Source organism: Mercenaria mercenaria, chromosome 18 (assembly GCF_021730395.1).
Source record: "Mercenaria mercenaria strain notata chromosome 18, MADL_Memer_1, whole genome shotgun sequence".
NCBI classification, from domain to species: domain Eukaryota; kingdom Metazoa; phylum Mollusca; class Bivalvia; order Venerida; family Veneridae; genus Mercenaria; species Mercenaria mercenaria.
This window is the reverse complement of record NC_069378.1, coordinates 11,521,082-11,545,887: the sequence shown is the minus strand read 5'-3', so window position 1 is coordinate 11,545,887 and position 24,806 is coordinate 11,521,082. Positions and strand designations below refer to the sequence as shown.

General features: G+C 34.7%; 1 protein-coding gene across 1 annotated transcript in view; it reads right to left on the bottom strand.

The window, feature by feature from the left end:
- LOC123537955 (titin-like) overlaps positions 1 to 24,806 on the bottom strand; it is a 402,126-nt gene that overhangs the window by 343,079 nt on the left and 34,241 nt on the right. The window contains exons 17-29 of the mRNA XM_053530681.1: positions 22,877 to 24,164; positions 10,810 to 10,932; positions 6,372 to 6,563; positions 5,937 to 6,045; positions 5,338 to 5,582; positions 4,706 to 4,825; positions 4,149 to 4,340; positions 3,613 to 3,810; positions 2,905 to 3,018; positions 2,529 to 2,651; positions 1,765 to 1,956; positions 771 to 941; positions 231 to 410 (exon numbers count right to left, since the gene is read on the bottom strand). Of these exons, the coding sequence (XP_053386656.1) occupies positions 231 to 410; positions 771 to 941; positions 1,765 to 1,956; positions 2,529 to 2,651; positions 2,905 to 3,018; positions 3,613 to 3,810; positions 4,149 to 4,340; positions 4,706 to 4,825; positions 5,338 to 5,582; positions 5,937 to 6,045; positions 6,372 to 6,563; positions 10,810 to 10,932; positions 22,877 to 24,164 (3,247 nt within the window). The remainder of the gene's footprint in view (positions 1 to 230; positions 411 to 770; positions 942 to 1,764; positions 1,957 to 2,528; positions 2,652 to 2,904; positions 3,019 to 3,612; positions 3,811 to 4,148; positions 4,341 to 4,705; positions 4,826 to 5,337; positions 5,583 to 5,936; positions 6,046 to 6,371; positions 6,564 to 10,809; positions 10,933 to 22,876; positions 24,165 to 24,806) is intronic.

Sequence of the window (24,806 nt, the reverse complement as noted above, 5' to 3'; positions counted from 1 at the left end):
ATAATAACCATAAACAATATTCATAAAATGGAGGAATTTTTTGACACATAATGATTATAACATAAAATCACTGTTAAATATCACATAATTATACAAAACAGAGAAAATATTAAATTGATCTTGAATATTAAATGTAAAACAACAAAGTGTCAACGCAAGTCTGTTTTTTCGTTTTATATACAATTGAAACATTTATCGTGTAAAGTCAAAGATGCATATTTTTTATGTACCTTTCTGGCATCTTGGATGAACTGATGCCACTGTGTTTTGAACTGGCGGCTCGTAGACACGTGGGTCTGCCATGATTCCCACTGTGTAGTTAAGAATGTCATATGATCGCGGGTGTCCATTAAAATGGACTCAACCGTTTGAATAGTGCGGCGAATTTGTAATGATGAATCATCTGTAATCTATAAATAGAAACAGAAATTGGGTGATTAATCTAATCTGAGAATTTAGCAGGATTATGGAAAACCTGGACTTGTAAAAATAAATGCATTCGTTACCAGTGAAACTAATAATTTTTCTTGTATTGTATCTTACAAAACACATCCATCTAAACAGACTTTGAAATGGTTCCAAAGAAAACATTGTTAAAACTAAATTTAAATACCTATAACAAATTTAATTTCTATATGAAGTTTTCGCACCCTTCTATTTTCTATTATTACTGTAGAGTGCTTATCAATGAAACACATATTGTTCACTTCACTACAAAGAAATAGTAACGCAGCTATTTTGTGTCTGAAAAAAAGGCGGAAACAGCTTACGGTGGATGAATTTTGTAAGAATTCTCTGCCTTTGTCGTCGAGGTCACGGAATGTTGTTTCGACCTCGGACCAAACTTCTTCAGTCTGCTGAACAGCAGTATCGGTGAGATCCTGTAAATTTTCTGTGTCCGATCTCAGGGTGTGTTCAAGGCTCCTCATACAGTTAGAGTTCTGTAAACGTTAAATAAATGAGATTTTACACAGTGGAAGGCCAAAAGATTGCATGTCCACTTGCAGGCGCTATATTATTACTAACAATCAACACCTTGAATGTGCAAAACAGGCTGTATGGCGGCTTACCAGCTCATGATGGTCGAGGGAATTATTTCAAGCATAAACTTGCACCTAGGTCGAAGCACTGACCTGTAAGCCAGATGGACGGCTTCCCCACATGAAAGAATTCAACACCCTAGGCCAAGTTTCGAACACACAGCAGTGAGGAGCATGTGAATCGAAGACAACAACCTAAACCACTAAAGCCAATAGGCCCCCCATACCTCTTTTAAAGCTGTTAAATTAGAATACAGACTTACAAGATGATTACAATTCTCTTGAATCTGTTAAATAAAGAAACTGCTTATTCATAATTCCTGAGCAACAGGCCATGTATTACTGTAAACGCACAATGTCATATTTTCGCGGGGTCAAAATTTTACGAATTTGAAATTTTGAGTATCCTACTTGAATTAGAATTATACTAATGGTGAATATCTAATCGAGGATTAATTCTCGCGAGATGTAGGGCCTCGTGAATGTAGCGAAAATTAAACCCTCGCAAAAATTTCTGCTTTTACAGTAATTTGGGGAAATGGAGAAAAAATGGCTTCATAACAAACAGAAATACTGCTTATAGTTAAAAATGACTGATCTATTCCTTGATTCACTATTCAACTGAGTGGTCAATTTATCAATTATGTGATTAAGTACAGAGGAAATGTGTACTAGCTTTTGAAAATTGATTACAAACTAGACAAAATGCAGCACATGAGCATACCTGTTGGACGAGCCTTTGGAAAGAGACATATATGAGACAAAGTCTGATGCGGACTTCTATGACACGATGAATGCGTGTGATTTGTTGTGTTAGATGTTCAACCTTCTCCATGGCAGAGTTTGCCTCCTGGTCCCCTGACTTGACCATCGACATTGCCGCCTCAGATAAGGTCTGTAATTCCGCATTCTTGTCCTGAAATGCGAAATGAACAAATTAATTTTTTTTATATCAATACAGATTTTTAACAGTATCTGGAAATAGGTAGGAAGAATGAATTTGCTACAGTATTTCAGTTATAACAGCGGGCAATTAACATAACCAGTGTTCCAGGATTTAGTACCAATAAATTGTCACAGAGATGGTATATTTCACATTCTCACTTGTGAATAAAGCTCACAATCACACAACCAACAGATCCGCATTCTCCCTACAGAGCTAGGCGGGTGAACATTTAATGGGTTTAGATCAATTTTCACTGAAGCTTACATGGTAAAGCATTTAGTTTACCAATTAGAAGACATACTGCATGAATGAAGCAACAATTTTAAACCTATCTATTTTAACTGATAAAATTATAATCTTCATTAACTGGGCTTAAATTAATAACACAAACAATTCACCATATAAAGTCGTAGAGTGAGAAATAATTACAAACATATCCTGTTTTCAATGTAATTTCTTTTTGACCTTTGATCTATTGATTATTAACAGATATCACAATATATCAGAACTTTCCAAAAAAAGGAGATACAAAAAGTACTCACTCTAATGTCTTCTTCTAATTGTTCATGTACTTGTAAGAAATCTGCCGCCTCTGTAAGGGTTGTGCCCATGTCGCTATGACGACTCAGTGTTGACTGGATAATCTGTGTCATCCATGTTTGTATCTGAAATAATCATGATAATGTATTTAAAACTTTGCCACAAACACGGCAGTCAGATTCTAAACCTTTCATACAATAAAGGTTTCTCTTGCAACAAATATATTAGGCAACTGTGGCTTCTGTTAACCAAACTGAAAATGACAAATTTGTCTATTTTCAATGTATAAGTGTACAATGATTTCTCAAAACATATGCCTTTACAGAAGCTTAGTTAAACTCTAAACAAGCCTATTTACAAATCTCTAAAGATTCTTACACTTGAGTAGGATTCCTGGAAGTGTAGATATGTCTGGCTACGTTCCCAGGCCTCAGCTCGTCTGGCCTTACAGAGGGACTCGAGTTCGGAACAGCGATGCTGCAGCTGCTGCATCTATAAATAGAAACAAAAACATCTAAATTTAGAATCTGAAATCTATTTATAGCATAAAAACTTATAATAACATTATCAATCGTTCTTCAGTGCCCTCCTTATTAGATGTTTCTCCTTTCTGAAAGTGGAGAAACACAGCCTCTTTCTTTAAATAGGTTTCTTGCAGAAAACTTTGCTGATGTAATTGTTGAATGTAAATCTATAAGATGATAAAAATATTGCAGGTGCTGAATCTCATTTGTACCATAGCTATGTAACAACATCTTGTTTGTTTTTGGTGGGTTTTAAGTCACACCGACAAAGCTATAGGTCATATGGGGACATTCCAGCTTTTGATGGTGGTGGGAGACCCCAGATGCCCCTCTGTGCATTATTTCATCACAAGAAGGCACCTGGGTAGTACCACCAACTTCTGCAAGCCAGATGAAAAATTCAACACCCCAAGCAAGGATTGAACCCACAACAGTGCAGGGAAAGTGATTCAAAACCAGTCACATAAAACACTCAGCCACTGAGGCCACTTTGCATCATCACATACAATGTAACATAATATATAGACAATGTATCATAACAGAAGGTAACATATACACATACCCTGTGTCTGACGCCATCAGCGCCGGAATCGTCCCTACTGACCCTCTCAAGTAGGAGACGACCCTCGGTCTGTGCTGCCGTAGATACCTCTACTATGACGTTAGACAACTGAGAATGGCGATCTGCAAGTTCTGCGCTGTTCCTGGGTAAGTCCGTGGTGTTAAGTTGGACTTCAATCTCGCTTAACTTTGTTAGAGCCTATAGTACAGCAAAAACATAGCAATGTCATAACAATATACACATTAACATAAATAAATGCCAAAATTGAAACCTTTTATGATGTATTCCACAATCCTACTCTAAACTTTAAAATAACTCTACTGATGAAGTTAATGTATTTGTGCACTCTTGAAAATTTATGGAAAAGCTCTACAGAAAATCACAGAAATCACAGTATTCTGGTGATGATTGACAGTTTCAGTTAAACTTTACGTCAGAAACTCTCGAAAGTCAAAAATCATCTACTAAATCCAAACCATACCAAATTTTTATATAGTTACAATGGAAATGGAAGTGAAATCGTGTAGTTTTCTCACCGTTTCTGACTGGTCGAAGAACGACACAGCCATTGTGATGTTCTTTCTGCGAGAGTCTATTTTGATCATGAAGTTCTCACATTCTGTGTCGACTTCCAGTAAACGCTGTCGCACGCCCTCAGCATCAAGTGATGTTCGACGTAAGAGCTGGTCAGCGTTACGGACCAGTCGTAACACAGTATCTTGGATGTCCTGGGTAAAAAATATAAAAGTACAAATTTAATTTTACTAATTTTTTTTACTGCTTTTTGTACTGTTTTTACCTAGAATAATCTCAAAGCAGCATTAAGTTTGCTGATCAAACATAAAAGGAAATAAAACTTTGTAAACAGAAGTTTTCCGCTGTTATACTATACTACTATTTTCCATAACAATTTTAGGGATGCACAAGTGTTCAGGTTTTCATGTATACAGAATTCTGAACAATTCTCTTTTATTTCATAAGGCAAGCAATGTGTAGGCAAGCAATGTGTACAAGTTATAAAAATCCAAGCTAAATTAAGATTACTTTTCAGAAGGCAGGAAAGGCATATATCACCTTGAGAAGAGAAACTTACTCTTGCTTGTTGTTCAAATCTTTGGTGGTCGGCTTGGATCATTTTGGCAGACTGGTAAGAGTCTCCCAAGTCTGTTCTGTGAAGCTGTGCATGTCCTGTGGTCCTGTACCATGTTAATACCTGTAGCAACAATAAACAATATTCAAGTCTAAAGACTGGTTTATCAGACATCCAATGTAAAGAAACAAATATCCTGGAAAATTTATTGAACTTCTCTAAATGGCATCCCCTATATTTTTTCCAGTACTCTCACTCTGATGCTAGATAAGTGTCTCTTGGTCTCTTGTTGAAGTCCGTTCCCAGAAGGATTCGTTCACTTCTATTCAATTCATAAACTGTACACTTGTTCTATGGTAATAAAATTCTTACTAAAGTTTTTCAAACACAACTCCCTTTACCTACCATCATAATTGTTTCCTTTAAATAGCCTGAAGATTTCAACTATAGTCAAAAGCAAATGCAACGACCAACTGCATTTCAAAAGGAATTCCTCAATTATTCCTAATTTGGTAGGTTTCATTTTTACTATTCTATCAGTGTAGCAGGTTCGGGCAATTTTTATTTATGCTTAAAATACTGCAAATTATTCAATATTCTATAATGTGGTCTATTTTCTCAACCAATCAAATTACCTTGTTTACTTCTTGGTCAAGCTGGAACAGCTGTAGTGATTGTTCAAGGCGAATTCTGCGTGCTTCCCATAGATCCTCAAGCCTTCGTCTTCTGTCTTGTAGCATTTCGAGTAGATGTTCAATACCATAACACGCGGATGTTGTTGCGTGTCTGTTCGTAAAGTCTGCATGCATTCCCATTTCCTTGATTCGATCAAGCAGGGCGTGTCCTAAATCAAGGGTGGATTTCGATGCTTCGAGTATGTCTGAAAAATAACCAACAAACAATTTCAGTAACCAATATCAATAATAAACAAACCATAATATGACAAGAATTCAAGCCCATTACTGCACACAGGTATGTTTTGACAAATCTAAAACATTCATACCCCAAAATACTATAAATTCATTTTTATTCATGTGGAACATACTTTTACAATTGAAATTCATGATACTTGCATTTAAATCTCACTAAACCAACTTTAAAATCAAATGATTCAAGTCCCCAAATAAACAGCCGTTTTAGCTTTTACAGCAAAATTAAATGCCACCAAACTATGTTATTTCATAGTAGTGAATGAAAATGCAAGAGAAAAGAAGAAGGACGCCATATCTCATACCTTGTTTGATCTCTTGATGTTGATGTAACTGTCTGCGTGCTGATTCCACGTCTGTAGCCAATGGCAGGCTGGCAAACCGATTCTGGGCTTGCTCCATCTGGGATTCGAACTGTTCATAGAATATTACAATATAAATAATTACATCAATTCACACAATATGAAATCTTGAAGAGTTACCGTAATATCTCATAACAGTAATTTTTATTTTTTTTATTTTCTTTCTACTTGAAAAAGCATTTTATTTATTACATGATATTTTTTTCTACTTTATTTTTTCTAAAAATATTAGCTCTTATATAAGCACAACAATTTTATGTCATCTGAAAAGCTGTAGATTTAACACTTTTTTTAGCGTTTTTTTTTTATCCTAACAAAGAATCTCAAATAATAATACAATGGAAGTTGAGAAAAATAAACTACAAAAGATCATCTTACAATTCTGGCTTTCTGGTGGAATGTGACGCTATCAGTTAACAATTGTCGTCTATATTGTAATTTGTCGTTGAGATCCCTCCACGCTTCAGCGAGAGTGTCCGACATCGCAGAGTATACAACGGCCTCGGACCGGTTCTCTGCGGCGTAACTATCTGCTCGCGACAGGAGTTGTTTAATCTCTTCTTCTTTAGCCTGAAAAAAGAATTAAACATTTTTATTATAAAGCAACACACTGCTAAATTTCAACAGAAATCTGGAAATATTATCTAATACATGTATTTACATTCGCCCTATTCTTTTTCATAGAAACTTTTGATGTTCATTTCATATGAACAGCAAAAGGAAAGGCGCTAAAGTTACGTCATCGCTGCTTAGTGATAACCGACCGCTGTTTTGACGACGTCCGTGTATAGTCAGGGAGAACGTTCTTTAGATGATGTCACAGTTGTTCCGTCTGGTGAACAGAATGGCCGAAAGCTGATTTTAATGCTAAATGCTACAAATAATATGCAATTCATTATATTATATAGTTTACAGATGGAAAGGAAATATAATGTAAATATAAGAAATGAAACTATTTTTTTTCGGTGTTCATGCGAAATGAACGACAGAATAGGATCGGCAAATTAAACATCCTATTCTGTCGTTCATTTCGCATGGACACCGAAAAAAATCATTTCATTTCTTAAATATCAAATTATTCCATGAATATATAGTGTGTACCATCAACAATTTCCATGAAATCATGTAATAATTCTGATTTCCATGGAAATATCATGAGAAATAATGCTATTTTAAAAATAAATTCTTCTTTAAAGCAATAGCAGAAGTGATACCTTAAATTGTAATGGGAATCTAGAAATACAAATTTTCCACTTTTTTTACATAATATCAGTAGATTCCATGGGAAAAAAATTACTTGACTTGTGGCAAATATTTTGACATGTTGTGAAAAAAAATATACATAATATATATCCACCTTTCTTTGCATGTTTTTACTTTTCCTGTAAGCCCTTAGGAATAAAACTAAAACAGTTGAGCAACAATTGTGTTACACTGACAAGTGTTTGAACATCTTGTATCATAGCAGGGAGCATTCTAAGATACATGTCAGAATAATTTGTATCTTTGACAACCAATTAGCATGTGTCCATATTCAAGATAAGACAAATCTTGTCAATGACCATTCAGACCAATCTGATAATCATTAAAACTTATAATTAAGTATTTTCTGTTAGGCTATTTTAAAATCTAAACAAAAAAATGCACTTTCCACAATTAAATTGCTTTCTTCGAAAATTTCTATACCAACCTGTCTGAATTCCTCTCCAAACAGACATCTTAATTCCAAAATTTATTTTTTGCGCTAATATTAAATCTACTTTACTCAATTGTTTTACTTCTTTCCATACCCTTAAACACTTTTAAAATAAACTTTAATTAATTATTCCTTTCCTTTCATAAGTTCTAATTTCTTTTAATTATTTTTTAAAAATTCCAATAAAAATTCGAATAACCTCGCCGAGACTTCCCCGATCAAAATGAGAACCAGTCTGGGACCAGGAAGCCGATGTTTCTTGCAAAGATAAACAAAAATTTTATTTTTACCTCATCTTACTTCACAATCAACATATGGATTATGTCAGACTCTTCTTCATTATTCAAACCTATCAACAATTATTATTAAACTGTTCTTTTTGAACTTTGATAACCTACAGCAGGGGCCTCCTCCAAAATGAATCACCAGCCTTGCTTAAAATAAAGATGGGCATATAGCTGGGGAACTGCCTGAAATACTGAGATGCAAGGTAGCAAGGGCTTTATATTACAGAACGGGGGACGCTTTAAAAAGAAGGTCTTCCCTAACTTATTTACTAGGTTTAGGATTAAAATGCTTTTTATTGTGCAGAAATAATTTTTGTTTGCCCCTAACCAAAATCATTCTGCAGCCAGGAGTCAGCAGCGTTCATACCTACATTCAGATATCAGCAGGTACTTCCAAGAAAAGAAGTGATATTCATCTTCTGTATCTTATCTGTGCACAAACCGGGCATGATTTATAGAACCTGTCCATGTCTTAACTTATGATTAATCTGGTTAGATATTTCAGAATTTGTGAAACAAAAAAAGAGCTGTTTAATGTCGGTGTGCTTATTCATTTGAAATAGTTCCACCCAATACTCATTTATATTAAAACGCTTAAGCAAAATCTTCTAAGTTGGAAAAAGCGGCATGATTTTACCAAAATGTAAGCCAGATTTTGGAAATATGCCATATGAGGTCATCTCATGATATGAAAGATGTGTGGAGAATCTGAAAATAAACATTTGGTCTGGTAATTCCTGAGAAACTTGGTTATATGCAAAACGTCAAAAAAATTTCTAGGTTTAAAAGGGGCATAATTTTGACAAAAAAGATAGAGTTATGTAACTTGCCTTGTGATGATATCATCCCATGATGATGAAGACATGTGTAAAGTACGAAAGCATTTTCACCCAGCAGTTTTTGAGAAACCTGCTTACATGCAAAACTATAACCAAAATCTCAAATTTAAATTGGGGCATACTTTTCATAAAATTGAAGCACAAGTTATGCAACTTGCCCTACTGTAATGTCATCCCATGTTGATGAAGGCATGTGTGAGGTTTGAAAGCATCTGGTCTAAATGTTTTAGAAACCTGCTTACATGGAAAACTTAGCGATGCTGAGGCCAACGCCAAATACAATGCCGACTACAATGCCGATGAGAGGGTGGCAACAAAAGCTCTACTATATGGAAAATTTCAGAAAGTTGAGCTAAAAAATTACATAAAATTAATTTTGTTTTTTATTGAAAGATCTTTTGTACTGCAGACAGACTTGGAACATGAACATCTTTTTTTCTCAATTTAATCAATTCATTAATATTTTCCGGCTTTAGACTGCAAAGTGTAAAGAATGACTTTTCAAGTCAGTCCTGCTAAGTAGCTGATAGACAAGCTAGTGTAGTTTCACATTTTTTTTCAAGACAGTGACATAAATTGCATGATTTATGGTCTGGAAAAGGTGGTTGAAAACTATCAAAACCTTATAGAATACATACCACATAAAGAGAAACAAATTGTATCTATGAGTATATCAAAGCAAGCTTTACTTCTATCAAACAGTGGCACACCACAGAAAAAATACTTTTTGAAGATTTTGCAGATTTTTTTCATCTCAAAATAGACCTATCTATTAAAACCAGCATCAGTCTGCACCACAAAAATTCTCTCCCATAAATGTTGCTAAAACTAACAGGATAAGTGTGCTACTGTATGCTAGGTTTATCTATCTACTGATATAACTTCTGATAGACACTGATGTTTTAGGTAGATAAAGTGGCCTCTGGTATGTTATAAAGTTTTGCCATCAGATCTTATGGCATTATCTGTTTTGATTTTCTAACACCATCTCTACCTAGAGAACATTTTCTCAGGAAACCTGTGAGTCATTTAGTTCAAGAGGTTTGAGTAATCATTCATCACTCCCTAAGATCAGCAAAGCAAATTCTCTTTTGATATATTTCTTTTTTTACCTATACCTCTTTAGTTACAGTCTGAGTATACCTGCATGACTATACAAGCCATTTTCTATACAAATACTTTAGAGGAACTTTTGTCTCATTAAATGTCTTAATACTTTCATGTCTGTTTTTTTCTCTCTTCCATCATTTAATTACAGTTTTATCAATCTTTTCTGCAACAAAGTTTTTTTTCTGATCTCTCTTTAATTATAAAACAAATCCACTGATATTATGCATCATCCTAAAGCACTCTGAGCATGGATCTTTTGAAATGTTCAAACTACCTTTATTACCTGGTAGTTTTGAATTTATCATCGAGGAACGATTTTGGATGGGTATTTTCCATTTTAAAATTCAGTCCTTTGACAACAATTTTTTTAACAATTTATCTATTTGACTTCTTCATGCATATAATGATAATTCTGTTAAAACCTTGTTAAAGTTGATATTATGGCATCATCTAATGCTAACAGTATTACTGGAATCAAATGCTTGTTGATGCTTAAAAGCGTACTATCTGTCCTAGGCTATAAAGTCAACATTTTAGATATCTTAGCAAAAATAGATATTAATCAACAGCAAGACTGCCTTCTGTGATTTGCATCCTGTTCTAAATAGTCAAAAAAAACAGATTATACTTTCAGTGCAGCCATAAAGCAACGGAAAAAATTATCGAACAGAAAAAAAAATCACTAAAAAAGAAAGATATGCCTAGTTCCTGCCATTTTGAAATTACTGTTTTTAACCAAATGATATGGTATGATTTTAGGAGCATTCTGGACAATAACTGGTCAAGTTCAAAGTTCTGTCAGTCAATTTTTGACGTGATTAGATATTTAGAGCATACCTGTAGTTTACACAATGGAAAAAATAAGTGTGATTCTTGGAGCTTACCTGTAGTTTGGACAATAATTGGTCATGTTCAGTCTGTAATTGGAGAGCTTCCTCTAGATTGGAGCCGACCTCCATCAGGTCAGGTTCCATTTGGTGCACACGCACTCGAATCCATTCTCCACACTGAAAAAAAAAGAAAAAGTAAACAATTTTAATCAAAATCATTAACAATTTCTTTAGTATTTTTACAGTATAATATAGATTTAATTTGCAGCACACTGCTACTGTAAAGCAGAAGTTTTCGTAAGGGTTTGATTTCTGCTATATTCGCGAGGCCCTACATCTCTCAAAAATTATTCCTCGTGCAAATATTTACCATAAGTATAATTCAACTTAAAGTAAGATACCATTTTAACAATTTCGTGAATATCAAACCTCATGAACATACTTAAAATTTTTAATTTGCAAAATTTTGACCCTGCAAAAATATGTGCTTTTACAGTATATTATGTCTCACAAGAAAATAAGTCAGACCCATCGCAACTCTGCCTGCTCATTTCTACATATTAAGGCAGATAATTATTATCCCCCTTATATTTTTTGCAAATTATCTTTAAATTCAACTTTTCTTTTGTGGAATCATTGGGGAAGAGGAATCACGTGTCTACCTAAGGAACAATGCATTCTGGGGGATCTTTTGCCCAGTGGACCATTCTAGAGTATAAAATATACAAACAGCATGAAAATACTGCTATGGCAGATTAAAATATATACTAATATCAGATTTGTGTCCTCTGCAGAGCATTTTCCCTTAATTTCACTCAAACATCTTTCTTGAATCTCGCCTCAGGTCTATTTTATAATTTTGGTAGCATTTTCTGATGTATTTTTCCTAATGAGATAAATGTATTTAAAAATTCATCACAGAAACTTACACTACCTCTACAATACTGGATCTAGTATTTTTTGCTGATTTTGACCTGTACAAAATACTTCTCTTGCATAAAACATGAGCCCCACTTTTCTTTTGATTCTTTTACAATGCTGACTAAATTTTTTTTTCTTCTTCTTTTTTTGAGGAGGGTTTGGGAGATAGTAAGAGACTAGGTCCTATGACAACTTCTACAGTTTTTCATGGTACAGAAAGGCTTAAGTGACCCTTCACGCAAATGCAGCTTAAAAAACATCTAAAAAGGCCTCTCATAGTGACTACTGCAGAACTTGAATTTTTTGATAATATTATATAGGACAATGAAGGCGTTTGTGTATTTAATATTATTTTTATGTGTGGATTACCATTAGCAACTCTGTATTTCAATATTAATTTGTGTCAATCTTAATTTCATTTGATTAACAGTTTACAAAGTTATTTCAAAGCATAAGGTTGGAACTTCAGTTTTTATTCTTTTAACTTCTGAATCCTTCATAAAAGAATTAGCTTTAAAATGTTGCTATTGAATATTAGATTTTTCAAAAGAAATTCCGCTGATTGATGTCCCTTTCTAAATGTTTTGAAAATGTTGGTATTGTGATTGTACATCTGGGAATACATCATAAATTTATCATATTTTTCACCTTTACAATGTCAAGCTCTGATCTGCCTGCAGGCCTACCAGTAATCAGTAGTTGTAATTTGTTGTATTTATAATCTATACCATATGTGCACTGGTGGAGCAATTATACCATGTAATTACAATCAACACCTGGAAGACATCCACCAAAAAGCCTAATGGCTCATCAGGTCATTGCCTTACACAACATCCTACTTGAAGCAGGAGTTCTTTTCAGAGTCAGGGGCTGGGTGGGGGAGGGGAAGACAGGGATTTCCCCTTGCTATGGCAGTCTGAAGCTGGGCTACTTTTCCTACAGCATATAAAGTACTAAATGGGAGGACCCCAGACCTGCCTCTGCTTTGCAATTTCCACCTTCTAATTTAATAATTTAGATCCCCGACTTATTATTTATACCCGAATATTGTAACCTATGATTTCTAAAAGATTTGTAATAGATCTCAATGGGGTTCTGGGAAAATTTAGCCAAATAACTGACTTTTTTTTTTCTTGAAATTACTTTAAGTAATTCAGAAATAAATCTGTGTTTAAAGTTAAATACATATTGCACTTCCTTGATAAAGTTCACTTAATTTGTTTAAATTTATTTGTATTCAACATATAAATAAATTAATATATTAACAAATTAGTGGGGTGTTTCATAACCAATGGGCATGGCAGCCATTTTCTTTTTCATCGTCTGCAACACAGGAAGTCTGAATCACCATGGCAACTATCCAAAATATCTCAAATTCCTTTCCACCCAAATATTATCTGATAAAATAAGTTCAATTCCTTCTTTTTCATATAAAAATTAATACTTTTTGCCCTCCATTAAAATTAAAATAGAAATAAAATAGGTGGGTCGTTAATTCCTCAAGTACTCAAAAATCTTACAGTTAACTGCATGTAAGTCAAATGATTTTACTTTTTATTTCTGGGAGTGTTCCGTAATTATTTTGATCACTACCAAAATTCATAAAAAACCAAGAAGGCTATCTTTTTTCTTTGTGATTCCTCTGCTGGAAAGAAAGTTACACAACATACATCACAACCTACATCTCTACAAAGTAACTTGCCTTAATTATTTTAACTGTAGAATATAGTGGTTAATGCTTAAACATACATAAATTGCTTCATATAAATCAGTATCAGAAGTGAAACGAAACAATTGCTACAGATTTACAGAAAATGATCCCATGACTGATTTATCAAAATAAAAGTTGCACATTTTAGAACAAAAAAAATCTAAAACTTTCCTTAAAGTTGAGACAAGGTGAGAAACTTACTCGGAGAATGGCCAGGACAACCTTTGACCGTCCAGCCTGTACGGCGACAGTACTGATGGTTGTTGTCGAGGGTGTCACCTCGGATAAATCCGTTACGTTGGACGCTCGATCCGACATATTTCTCTTTTTTTGTTGTTAAATCCTCTATCACAAAAAGTTACAAACACACATTTGAATGGGTAAAATTTCCAGTTTCAAAAGGGCGTAAGCTTTTTGCGGCATTAAAACTTTTAAATATTTAAAAAGCGAAAATTATGCAATTCACTAAATAGCAATGCATGCAGTTCGGCTCTTGTTTCCTTACTAAAGTTGTTACCTACAGATTTCTACTGCTACAATACAGACTCTTGGACTATCACATTCTCAACATCCTGGAGGGGTGTATTTATCATCTGCACATTTTTCATTTTATTTTGAACAAATTTTTAACTTTAGGCTCTCATATAATCTTAATTCTCTTACTAGCACATGAATGTTTTACATTTATAACTGTTTTAAACTTAAAAGGAAACTATTTTTAAAGAAAAGAGTACGTCCATAATACCTGTAAGTAAAATGGAATGGTCCAAAATGAGAACCAGACTGCAAAGATAAGCTGGGAACCAGGGAACCTTAAAAGGCGTCTGCTATTTCTAAACAGAGGTGAAAACTCATTCAGATGTCTGGCTTCTGTAATGCACAGGTAATAGGCTTGCCCAGGCATTCTTCAGAAAAATACCTGTAAGTGCTGATAAGCCTATGGCTTTCTGTAAGCAGCTGATCGCTACTGGGCTAGTCTATATTACGAAACAGTTAACACCTGTGCATGAACAGTTATTTTCGATACATTTCATGGCAAATAATCACTTATCATTACTTCACCAATTATCATTTATGAAAGCAGTCATGATTAACATTTTTTGGTTGATTAGTTTCATTGATAAACAATGTAGGTAGACATTTTCTGAAATTTAAAGAATAAATTCATTCTTTCAAAGTCCTTACACTAATTTCTATAGAAATAAACCTTCTGGAATTCAACCTCTACTGGATCTTCAAATTAGTTCTGATTTTGATACTCAAGTATACATGTATCCATTTGCTGATGGTTTGAAATTTCTGAATCTTTTAAAGTCTTTTGTATATGATTCTGACCTAAGTATGTAATAATAGGAAAAATGGCTATGTGATTATTTTCATCAATGATTTTTATTTGGACTTGGTGTTAATATATTTACTGGTCCTTTGGGGTCATGGAGTACATTCAATTTTACTGTAACAGAATTCCACTTAAAGGTCCAATACTAAGGAAAGTGAACATTTTAATTTCTTTTAAAAAGCACAGAAACTATTTCAGTTTATTGGAAAATGAAAGTTGGTATGTAGAAATTCGAAATAAATCGCAGTATATGTACAATTATTTTTCTATGAAGTATGAAGAAAGTTAAAAAGACCTGGGGGGTCATTCTGTCGATTCATTGAAATTTCAACATAATACACATAAATTTCTTTGAATTCCAAAGACCTTCTGTAAATTTTGACCTGCCAATCTTCATTATTTAGTGTCTTGCAGAAGTCTATGCACTGGCTATGAAAAAAATTGCCAACTCACTTTCCCTTAGTAATGGACCTTTAAAGGTCTATCCACTTCTATATAAGCGTTCCCCGCCCACCTCTCCCCTCACCCACAAATCCATTAAACAACTCCCGTCTTTTCAGTCATTATGTAATTGTAGCTAAATGGAAATGGGCATTAGGGGTGTTACATATGAGCCGTGCCATGAGAAAACCAACAAAGTGGCTTTGCGACCAGCATTGATCCAGACCAGCCTGCACATCCGCGCAGTCTGGTCAGGATCCATGCTGTTCGCTAACAGTTTCTCTAATTGCAGTAGGCTTTAAAAGCGAACAGCATGGATCCTGACCAGACTGCGCGGATGCGCAGGCTGGTCTGGATCCATGCTGGTCGCAAAGCCACTATGTTGGTTTTCCCATGGCACGGCTCATATTACATTACCTCTAGTAAACCAACTCAATCAAAATAGGTCTGCTATTATTTTGCTTGGCTTTCTTCTATCCAAAGAATTCTACATTTATAAATTTCATTACTTATTATGTACATTTTAGAATTTATTTTTTTTTCAAATATTGTCACCATTACCAAAGAGAAATATTTCTAAAAAACTGCCCAGCTATGTATTCATGCCTACAGAAGACATAAAATGGCATCACGGTTTAAAAATATGTAGCACTCAACTGTTTAATTAATGAAAAATGGCTATGAATTGGAAGCTGAAGGCTGAAAGTGACAAGAGACCAGGAATGATGCTGTGGATTCTGCATCTACTGTCTTAACTTGTCTTCCAGACTAACAACTAGGCAGAAGTGGGGGTCAGGTGTGAGACTGGGAATAGAGGATGTGGAACTCACAACCCCTTGATAGGAAGACATATGCTGTCACTTAAGACCGGTGCATAGCTAGACCAAAACATACACGGAGGCCTGACCTGCCTAGCCCCCCCAAAAAATGTTTTGAAACCACCATTCCTGAACATTGCATGCAGGCCCCGGCTTCTAGTGCCCAAGCTAACAGTGAGTGCTTTCTTCAAGGGTTTAGACAAATTCTAAAAGAACTCAGTTACATATATATCTGACAGTATCTATATTGGTTTATTCACAGGTTACATAACTGACACCAAGGATGAGTATCATTTAAAATGTTGGACAAAAGCATAAAATTACATTAAGTCAAATCAGACTAACAACAGAAACAGTGTAACTACAAATCCTTAACTTTGTGTTACAACAGGGCAGAATACAAAAGAAATAGTGTAACTATCTTGCGCAACTGGTAAGAACGCAATTTCTACATAACCACCAAGATTCTGTAATATGTACATCTCTGGTTTATACCAGTAATACCTGTGTTTTGATTCCACTCCAAAATTTCTTGTGATTCCAAAACATCTACTGAAATATGCTTGTTGCCATGGAAACAGAGATAAACAGACTGACAAGACATGATAAGCCTTCAGGCTTTTACATCTACCTGGCTGAGATACAGAGAAGTGCCATAAAGTAAACAACATTATGTTTTGATCAGATAAATGATGTCTGCTGTTGCTGTATCAATGGGGTATTCATGCTGTGATGAAGTGGTTTATGTAAGACATGAGGAATGAAGAAGAAGATGATGAAGATAATGCTGATGAAAGTACTGATGATGATGACAATGATGGCAACAACAATGACAATGATGATGATGGTGCTACTGATGATAATGATGATAATAATGATGACAATAACACTGATGGTGACAATGATGAATATTCAAAATTGTGGCAAAAATGAAGTGACTGTTTTTGTGGTTATTTTTATTTCTTATAATAATGATGTTGACAAGGATGATGATAAGTTAATTGATAATGGTGATGTTGATAAGAAAGCAGATGAAGAGGAAAAAGGCATTATAATGAAGCAAAAACTTTTTCCTAGCATGACTTTACTACCAAAATATAGAGAAAGTAGAATCATGAATGTATTGAGCACCTAATATGAACACTGCAAACCAAGCCATCAACACACTGACCCCACAATGGTGTGCTTCAAATATCCACTTTATTTATTTATTTGGGTTTTACAGCGCACCAACACAGTATAGGTTATATGGCACCAAACAGGACTACAAATTTTGGTTCCGCATCTCATTTACATCGATCAAATATCCACTAACACCTTGACCCTGCAATGGTGTGCTTCAAATATCCACTAACACATTAACCCTGCAAAGGTGTGCTTCAAATACCCACTAACACACTGACCATGAAATGGTGTGCTTCAAATATATGCTAACACATTGACCCTGCAATGGTGTACACCAAATACCCTAAAACACACTGACCCTGCAATGGTGTTCTTCAAATACCCACCAATACCTTGACCCTGCAATGGTGTGCTTCAAATATCCACCAACACATTGACCTTGAAATGGTGTGCTTCAAATATCTGCTAACACATTGACCCTGCAATGGTGTGCTTCAAATACCTACCAACACCTTGACCCTGCAATGGTGTGCTTCAAATATCCACCAACACATTAACCTTGCAATGGTGTGCTTCAAATATCCACTAACACAGTGACCTTGAAATGGTGTGCTTCAAATATCCACTAATACACTGACCCTGCAATGGTGTGCTTCAAATATCCACTAACACATTGAAATGGTGTGCTTCAAATATCCGCTAACACCTTGACCCTGCAATGGTGTGCTTCAAATATTCACTAACACATTAACCCTGCAATGGTGTGCTTCCAGGGTTTTTTTCGCCCGTTTTTATAGCCGTTATTGGGCTTTATTCCCAATGCCAAAAAGTATGTTTTTTTCCCAAAATGAGTGCAAAAATTCCCAATTTACATTCTGAAAAAAATTTCATCAAAATTGCACAAAAATGACCAAATTATAGACAATTTTGTAATAGAAGTATGTTAAAGTTGTTCTAAAATGTGAAATACGTGTATGAGAAAGTGCTTAAACACATCCTTACTTTATCCTATAGGACTAAATATTTCCCAATTTGGAACATTTACGCATCAAAATTCCCAATTTTGGGGGTATAGGCTATGTTCCCAAATTAGCTAGAAAAAACCCTGGCTTCAAATATCCACTAACACATTGACCTTGAAATGGTGTACTTCAAATATTCGCTAACACCTTGACACTGCAATGGTGTGTTTCAAATACCCTAAAACACACTTACCCTGCAATGGTGTGCTTCAAATACCCACCAACACCTTGACCCTGCAATGGTGTGTTTCAAATACCCTAAAACACACTTACCCTGCAATGGTGTGCTTCAAATACCCACCAACACCTTGACCCTGCAATGGTGTGCTTCAGATACCCTAAAACATACCGGCCATGCAATGGCGTGCTTCAAATATCCACCAACACATTGACCCTGCAACTGTGTGCTTCAAATACCCACCAACCAAATCATTCAATATAAAGGGGGGAGGGGGGTTAGCACCAAAACAATCGAAACAACAGTAACAACATACTGATGTGCAAAAATAACTTGAAATAGGAATACATTGGTAAAAGAGAACATTTACACTTTCTTCATTTATGAATTCTTACTAAATTCTGCAAACTTGTTCTTTCTAATCTATTCATACAAATCTGACCAAAACAATATTAAAATGACCTTAATTAGGCCAATGATGTCTCTGTCAGACATTCTCTTCCTCACTCAAAGCTCCTACGGCACAGGTGAAATTAAAATAGGACTTTGACTTTTCTTTTTAATGACAGATACACAAATTCAGTTCCATGCATACCCATATTTCTAATAAGTTTAACAATATATAATGTATACAAACACAACAGGCATCAATTCCGCAGTTACGAAACCTTGAATATTTTACATGTTTTCAAGTGATGGATATAGTGTATACAGGAAGATTGGCAGATACAGTGATTGCCAAGTAATCTATTTCACACTGATATCAAATGTATTTATGGTCTACCTCATGAAGTGAGGCGAGATTTCATGCCAAATTATTCAAAATGCCACTGGCTTTCCTGGATGTGATTCAGTTTTTAAACATTCCAACCTACCCTACCCTGTTTACACTTTCTTTCAATTCATTTACCTATTGTTGCAAAGGCATTAATTAATTAGTTTTGAGAGATAGTGGTCCAATTATTGAGAAATGTCATATTTGCACCCCTATTGAATGGTATTATCGTTTTACTTATTCTTAAACTCAAGTTTTCCAAACTTACATATAAATTTGGTTATCAGATGTGTGATGTCTTTTGTGATGTCATTTCAAAGTTTGCCATTCCATAAAAAGTTCCTTTTTTACAATTTTTCAATGGTAAGATTATCCTATTGCAGTATCTTATTTGGAATACTCAGTGTCAAAATTGTATTTCAGTGTAAACAGGGTCTGATTTCTACTGCGCAATATGTTCAATGTCATTATTCATTCCAAGATATTTCTAAGATTCTGTCACAACTTTTTCCCTCATTTCTTGTCAAAGTAACATATTCCTGCTACAAGAAAAGTCTCATAAAAACATTTTGTTTTCTGACATACCTGCATGTAATGTAAAGATACGCAGTTTGTTGTACTTTAAGCCGAAGAGCAATTACCAAGACTTTTTTGTTAAATACTTTTTTTTTCACCACCAAACACCTACAGCAAGATTATCAGGCAGACCGTGAAGTCATTACTATTCATGGGGATTATTTTTTTGTAGATTTTACGGCTGCATTAATTCATGAAATTTAAGTCCTGACCATTAAACAATTTTTCCCTTAATTCTGTCTTAAACATTTGAATCAATAAAGCTATATCCCAAAGAAAGTCTTTATTGCCACAAGCATGGAAGTTTATGCCCTAAAAATTCAACTATTTTACAGTTTTCTTGGAAGTGTATCTAATGGAATATTGGAAAAAACCATTCCCTGATTTTTGAAAAATAGCTTGTTTCATTTCAGTTTTGTGAACTTTTTTTGCATGGTTAAGAGTGTATAACTCCTTGTCAATACACATTTAAGGTGTATAAAATTAATTTTAAGATTTGTGATGACATGTTTCCCAAAGTAAATTGCAGTTAAACTTTGAAGCATGTGGGTTATCCCTAGATATAATGCCTTGTTCAAAATGGGGATAATAAGCCAGCTACTCGCTAGGTGGCGCTAGTAAAATAAGGGGTAAACAATGCTGACCCAGATTCTTATCTCACTACACTTTGCAATGGATTCTGAGAAGAAATCAAAATATTTTGGATGGAAAGTTATACAATTACAGAGAAAATTAATAAAAAGAGGGGCATCAATCAAAGGCAGAAAGGAAGATTTGTTAACAAGGTATGTTTTTATGTTGTTATAATTAAATAATTCTCAGAAAAATAGTATTAATCCATTCAAACCTTGAGAAACCAGTACATGTAGGCCATGGTGTATATTGCAAGTTTTATTGATGCTATCTTTATTGCATCTTATTATTTGTAGATTTAGTGTTGCTTATACAAAGCAATAATACCAGAGAGTAGCCCTTTGAATAACATTTTACAGGTTAATGACTTATGCTAGCACTATATCTTGTTTGAGGAATTTATGGTGTCTATCTTTTTCTTACTTTCAGACTTTAAGCATATGACAGAAATCAAGACTTCAGGGATGAACATATATTCTCCTACCAGAACCTCTGGATTCCGACTGGTCCACTGAAGGGTTTCATCAACTGCAAGCAGACCATAGGATCCACTTCCCTAAATTGGGAAGCAATATGAAAAAAAAAAACAGCAGTTAAGAAATTTGAAAAGCAAACGGGATATAGTGTCAACAACTGTAGTTTATTCATATGTAGAGAAAGACCATATCTGGCTGCAACACCCGACGGAGTCATCAATGAACAAACAATAGTTGAGGTTAAATGTCCATATGCTGGGAAAGAAGAAATGATCGAACCTGGGAAATTGTTTCCATACTTGGAGTATACGGACGGAGAAATTGAGCTAAAGAAAACTTCAAACTACTATTATCAGATACTGGGACAGATGTATATAAGTAAAAGACAATATTGCTTTTTCATTATGTATATATTCAAGGATATTTTTGTACAAAAAATTGAACTAGATCATGAGTACTGTAACACAAAGCTAGAACTGTTCTACAAAAAGTATCTGCGGAAATAAATAGCTGATCATCTGTGAAATAACATTGATGATGATATATGTAGACATTTGCAGTACAATATGATGTTCATTCTATGATAAATAATTGTATGTAGTTGAAATAAATATATAACAGCCCAGTATTAATAGTTCATATTTCTTAGTATTTCTGCGCAAAACAATAATAGTTATGCAAGTTTACCAACAATACACCTGCGGAAATTAGCTATGTTGAAGCACACAAATGTAATCCTTGACCCAAGATTAAGTTTTGTTTTTGGCAAGTCAGATCTTAATATTTTGAAACAATATCATGTTTACTAGGTTGCCACAGTTTTATCTTATTCCCAGGATCTTCTAGTTTACTGCTACTCTCCATCAATCCTTTTAAATGTTGTTCTTTTGGAAAATGAATTCCTTCATAACCCTTACATAGAGGTACACAACAATACTGAACCATAATCAAATTCAATCCTTTAAATAAATGTGTTTAAGTAATTCATTTGACTATTTTCTAAGACTTTATTTTGTTCTGGGTCAAATATCTAGGAAATTGCAAATTAATTAATGTTTAGGGTCAAATACCTAGGAAATTACAAATTAATTAGTGTTTATAATGCAGAATCTCTACTATATTCCATAGTAAATCTAAGGTCAGGCGAGATGATGTTTACCCTTTATTTCACCAGCGCCCTCTGTGGAGATAACCAGAGGTAACTCTGTTCTTATTATCCCCATTTGTTGATGGGTAAAACATTTTATAGCCTTTCAGTGATCTTTGTCCATTTGTAGTCATGAAGACTATAATCATGTCTATCTGTTCTGAAATTAAGAAGACCTTCCCAAAAAATCTCTGGTGTCACAAAAAAAGATGCAAATGTCTGAAGATATTAGTGAATGAAATTTCATGAAGCGTTAGAAGACCCCCTTAAAAGATATGGAGCAGTCATCAAATATTGCCTATCTGACCTTTGATATCATCCAACAACCTTGACCTTGGCCTCACATGACTGAAAGCTGTGTTCCACACATTGGCTCAATATGGCTAACATTTGTGCCCTGTTAATGTGCAAAGAAAATCTTTCAGTAGGAACAGACACCATTATGACAGCTGAACAGACAGATGACTTGACAAAGTACAGTATGTCCCCCTCCCCTCAAATTTTAGAGAGACATAACTAGTGTTTTTTATAAATTCTATATACAATGTATAATAATAAATTTTGAGTGATGAAACTGCAAAATGTCTGAGTAAAGATGAGTCCGAAGGCTGTAGCTTTTAACCTCACCTTGAGCAGTCATGAGAACGTTAGATGTATCTGACACAAGAATGTCTCAATTTTACCGAAATGACGTGTCATATGAACATAGAAATCTATTTTCCTTCTCAACCAGTCTGGATAACAGGCTAGAGTCTAAGTAGTTGTTTCTAAAATTCAACCTAGCCTCCAGCTGACTAACAAAATTCAAGTCATCAAATTGAAATAAAAACAATGATTGCAATTATCAGCTGTAAAGACAGAGCATCAGCTTTAGATCAGTACAAGTGTACTAACAATGGTGTCAATTCCTGTGCTTTGCTTTCACCTCTAAATCTTTAAGAAATATAAAAAAAACAAACCTCTTCCATCTCCGTTTGAAGATCAGATTTTTGTTCCTTGTCTGAAACTTTCAACTCATCATCGAGATATTTAGCACGAGACTTAAGGGCTTGACTGATCTCTTTCTGAACTGCTTCTTTATCCTTATTTTCAACTGGTTTTGATTCGGTTTCGCCGGTTTGAAATTTCGTCAACAACTCCTGAAAACTTTTTGGTGGACTGTCAGCTCGTCTTGATAAGTGGAATTTTGGCAGAATATCAACTTTTGGTGGTATTTCACGCTTTGATACATCTGGCCGACTTTTAGAAACCGGTAAAGTATCCGGAATCATATACGCGGCTGAACGTTTTGACGCTTCCGATTCTGATTCAGAAGACATAGAATTCTGTTTTCTTTCTTGTTCAGGTAATGATTTTAATGAATTTGACACTTCAGGTTGATATTGTCTTGGTGACTCCGATCGCAAAGAATCCCACTGAGAATCCGGTTGGTATTGCGAATGCACTGATCTGTTAATGTCAGGAAGAATTTGTTCTTCAACTGCAGCTTGAACACGACTTTGTTCCAGTTGTAACTGTTCCGGGTAATATTCCATAGGTTGTGGTTGTGTAACAGACTGTTGTGCAGAAGGCACTGTGTATGAATAATTTATTTCCGGTTGAGGTGAAGGCGCCCAGTTAACCTCCATTGGCTGAGGTTGGGTATAAGACTGTTCACTAGAGGGGATTTTATATGAATAACTTGCTGGTGGAATGTGTCGAGAAAAGTCTTCTGATTTGGGATAATATGACTGACTAACATGTGGCTGCGACTGAGAACCAGGAATATTGTTTGTTTTATTTTGTTCCTGACCTACAGAATGGCCATTGGTCAAAGCTGCATCTGCTTGATCACTTGGCCTTGACCTCTGACCTTGATTTTGTTGCATTTCCACTGTTCTACGTCTTAAACTATCATGTTTCGAAATTGGTCCCTTTCTTATTCGTTTTGGAATGTCTTGTTTATTAAAGCTGCCTACACGTCCTGGTTGCCCTAAAGACGACCTAGCTGGAAGAGTCTGAGATTTCTGACCTCTTTGTGATTGTGACCTGCTAGGCAAGGTTGCTGACCTTTGACCTTTATCTAATGGAAGAGATTGATATGCTGCTGACTTTGATATTTTTGGAGTGACAGACGGTGGTTGGCCAGTTTTCTCCATTTCTGACCAGTATCTGTCCAATTCGGACATTTTATGATCCATTTTCCGCAGACGATTATTTATAGTTTCTGATGCACTCTGATCCTCGGAACTCAGTTTTTTCTCCAAACTGAAAAATACATAAAATTATGAGTGGTTTCGTATATAAAGATACAAAAAAATAAACATTACAATGTATACACAATACAGTTATTTCTTAAGCACAACAGGCAAACATATACAAAAGCTTAATCACATTTTAAAGACTGTGTTTTAAAGTTGTATGCTGGGTACTGAAATATTTGACAGAAATCTTTTATATATTACTTAGCATGACCCCAAACCTTAACAAAAATGTAGGGGCATTACTGGAGAACAAGTAAATACATGCTGTTGAATTAATGATCACATTTTTCTACACTGTAAATTTTTTAAGGATCTCAAAGAAAACCAAAGAAAACAAGAAACACTACAAGATGGAAAACATCAACGTTAGTTAAAATATGACAAATTTTAAAGAGAAAATAGAAGTTTAGTTTGCTTGAGTTAAACTGTTTTATCAGAAATAGCTGCCAGTAACAGCTGCTTGTTAACCTACCAAAGTTTTCTGCAATCTTTTATTACCAGTTCTTGTTTAATCTCTGTTTCCCAATATGAATGAAAGTATCAGAGGTTTAGCTTAGTTTACGTTTTTTTTTGTTTTTTTTTTCAGTTTTGTTGGTTTAATTGTCACAACCACACCATTTAGATCATATGGTGACTTTTCAAGTTT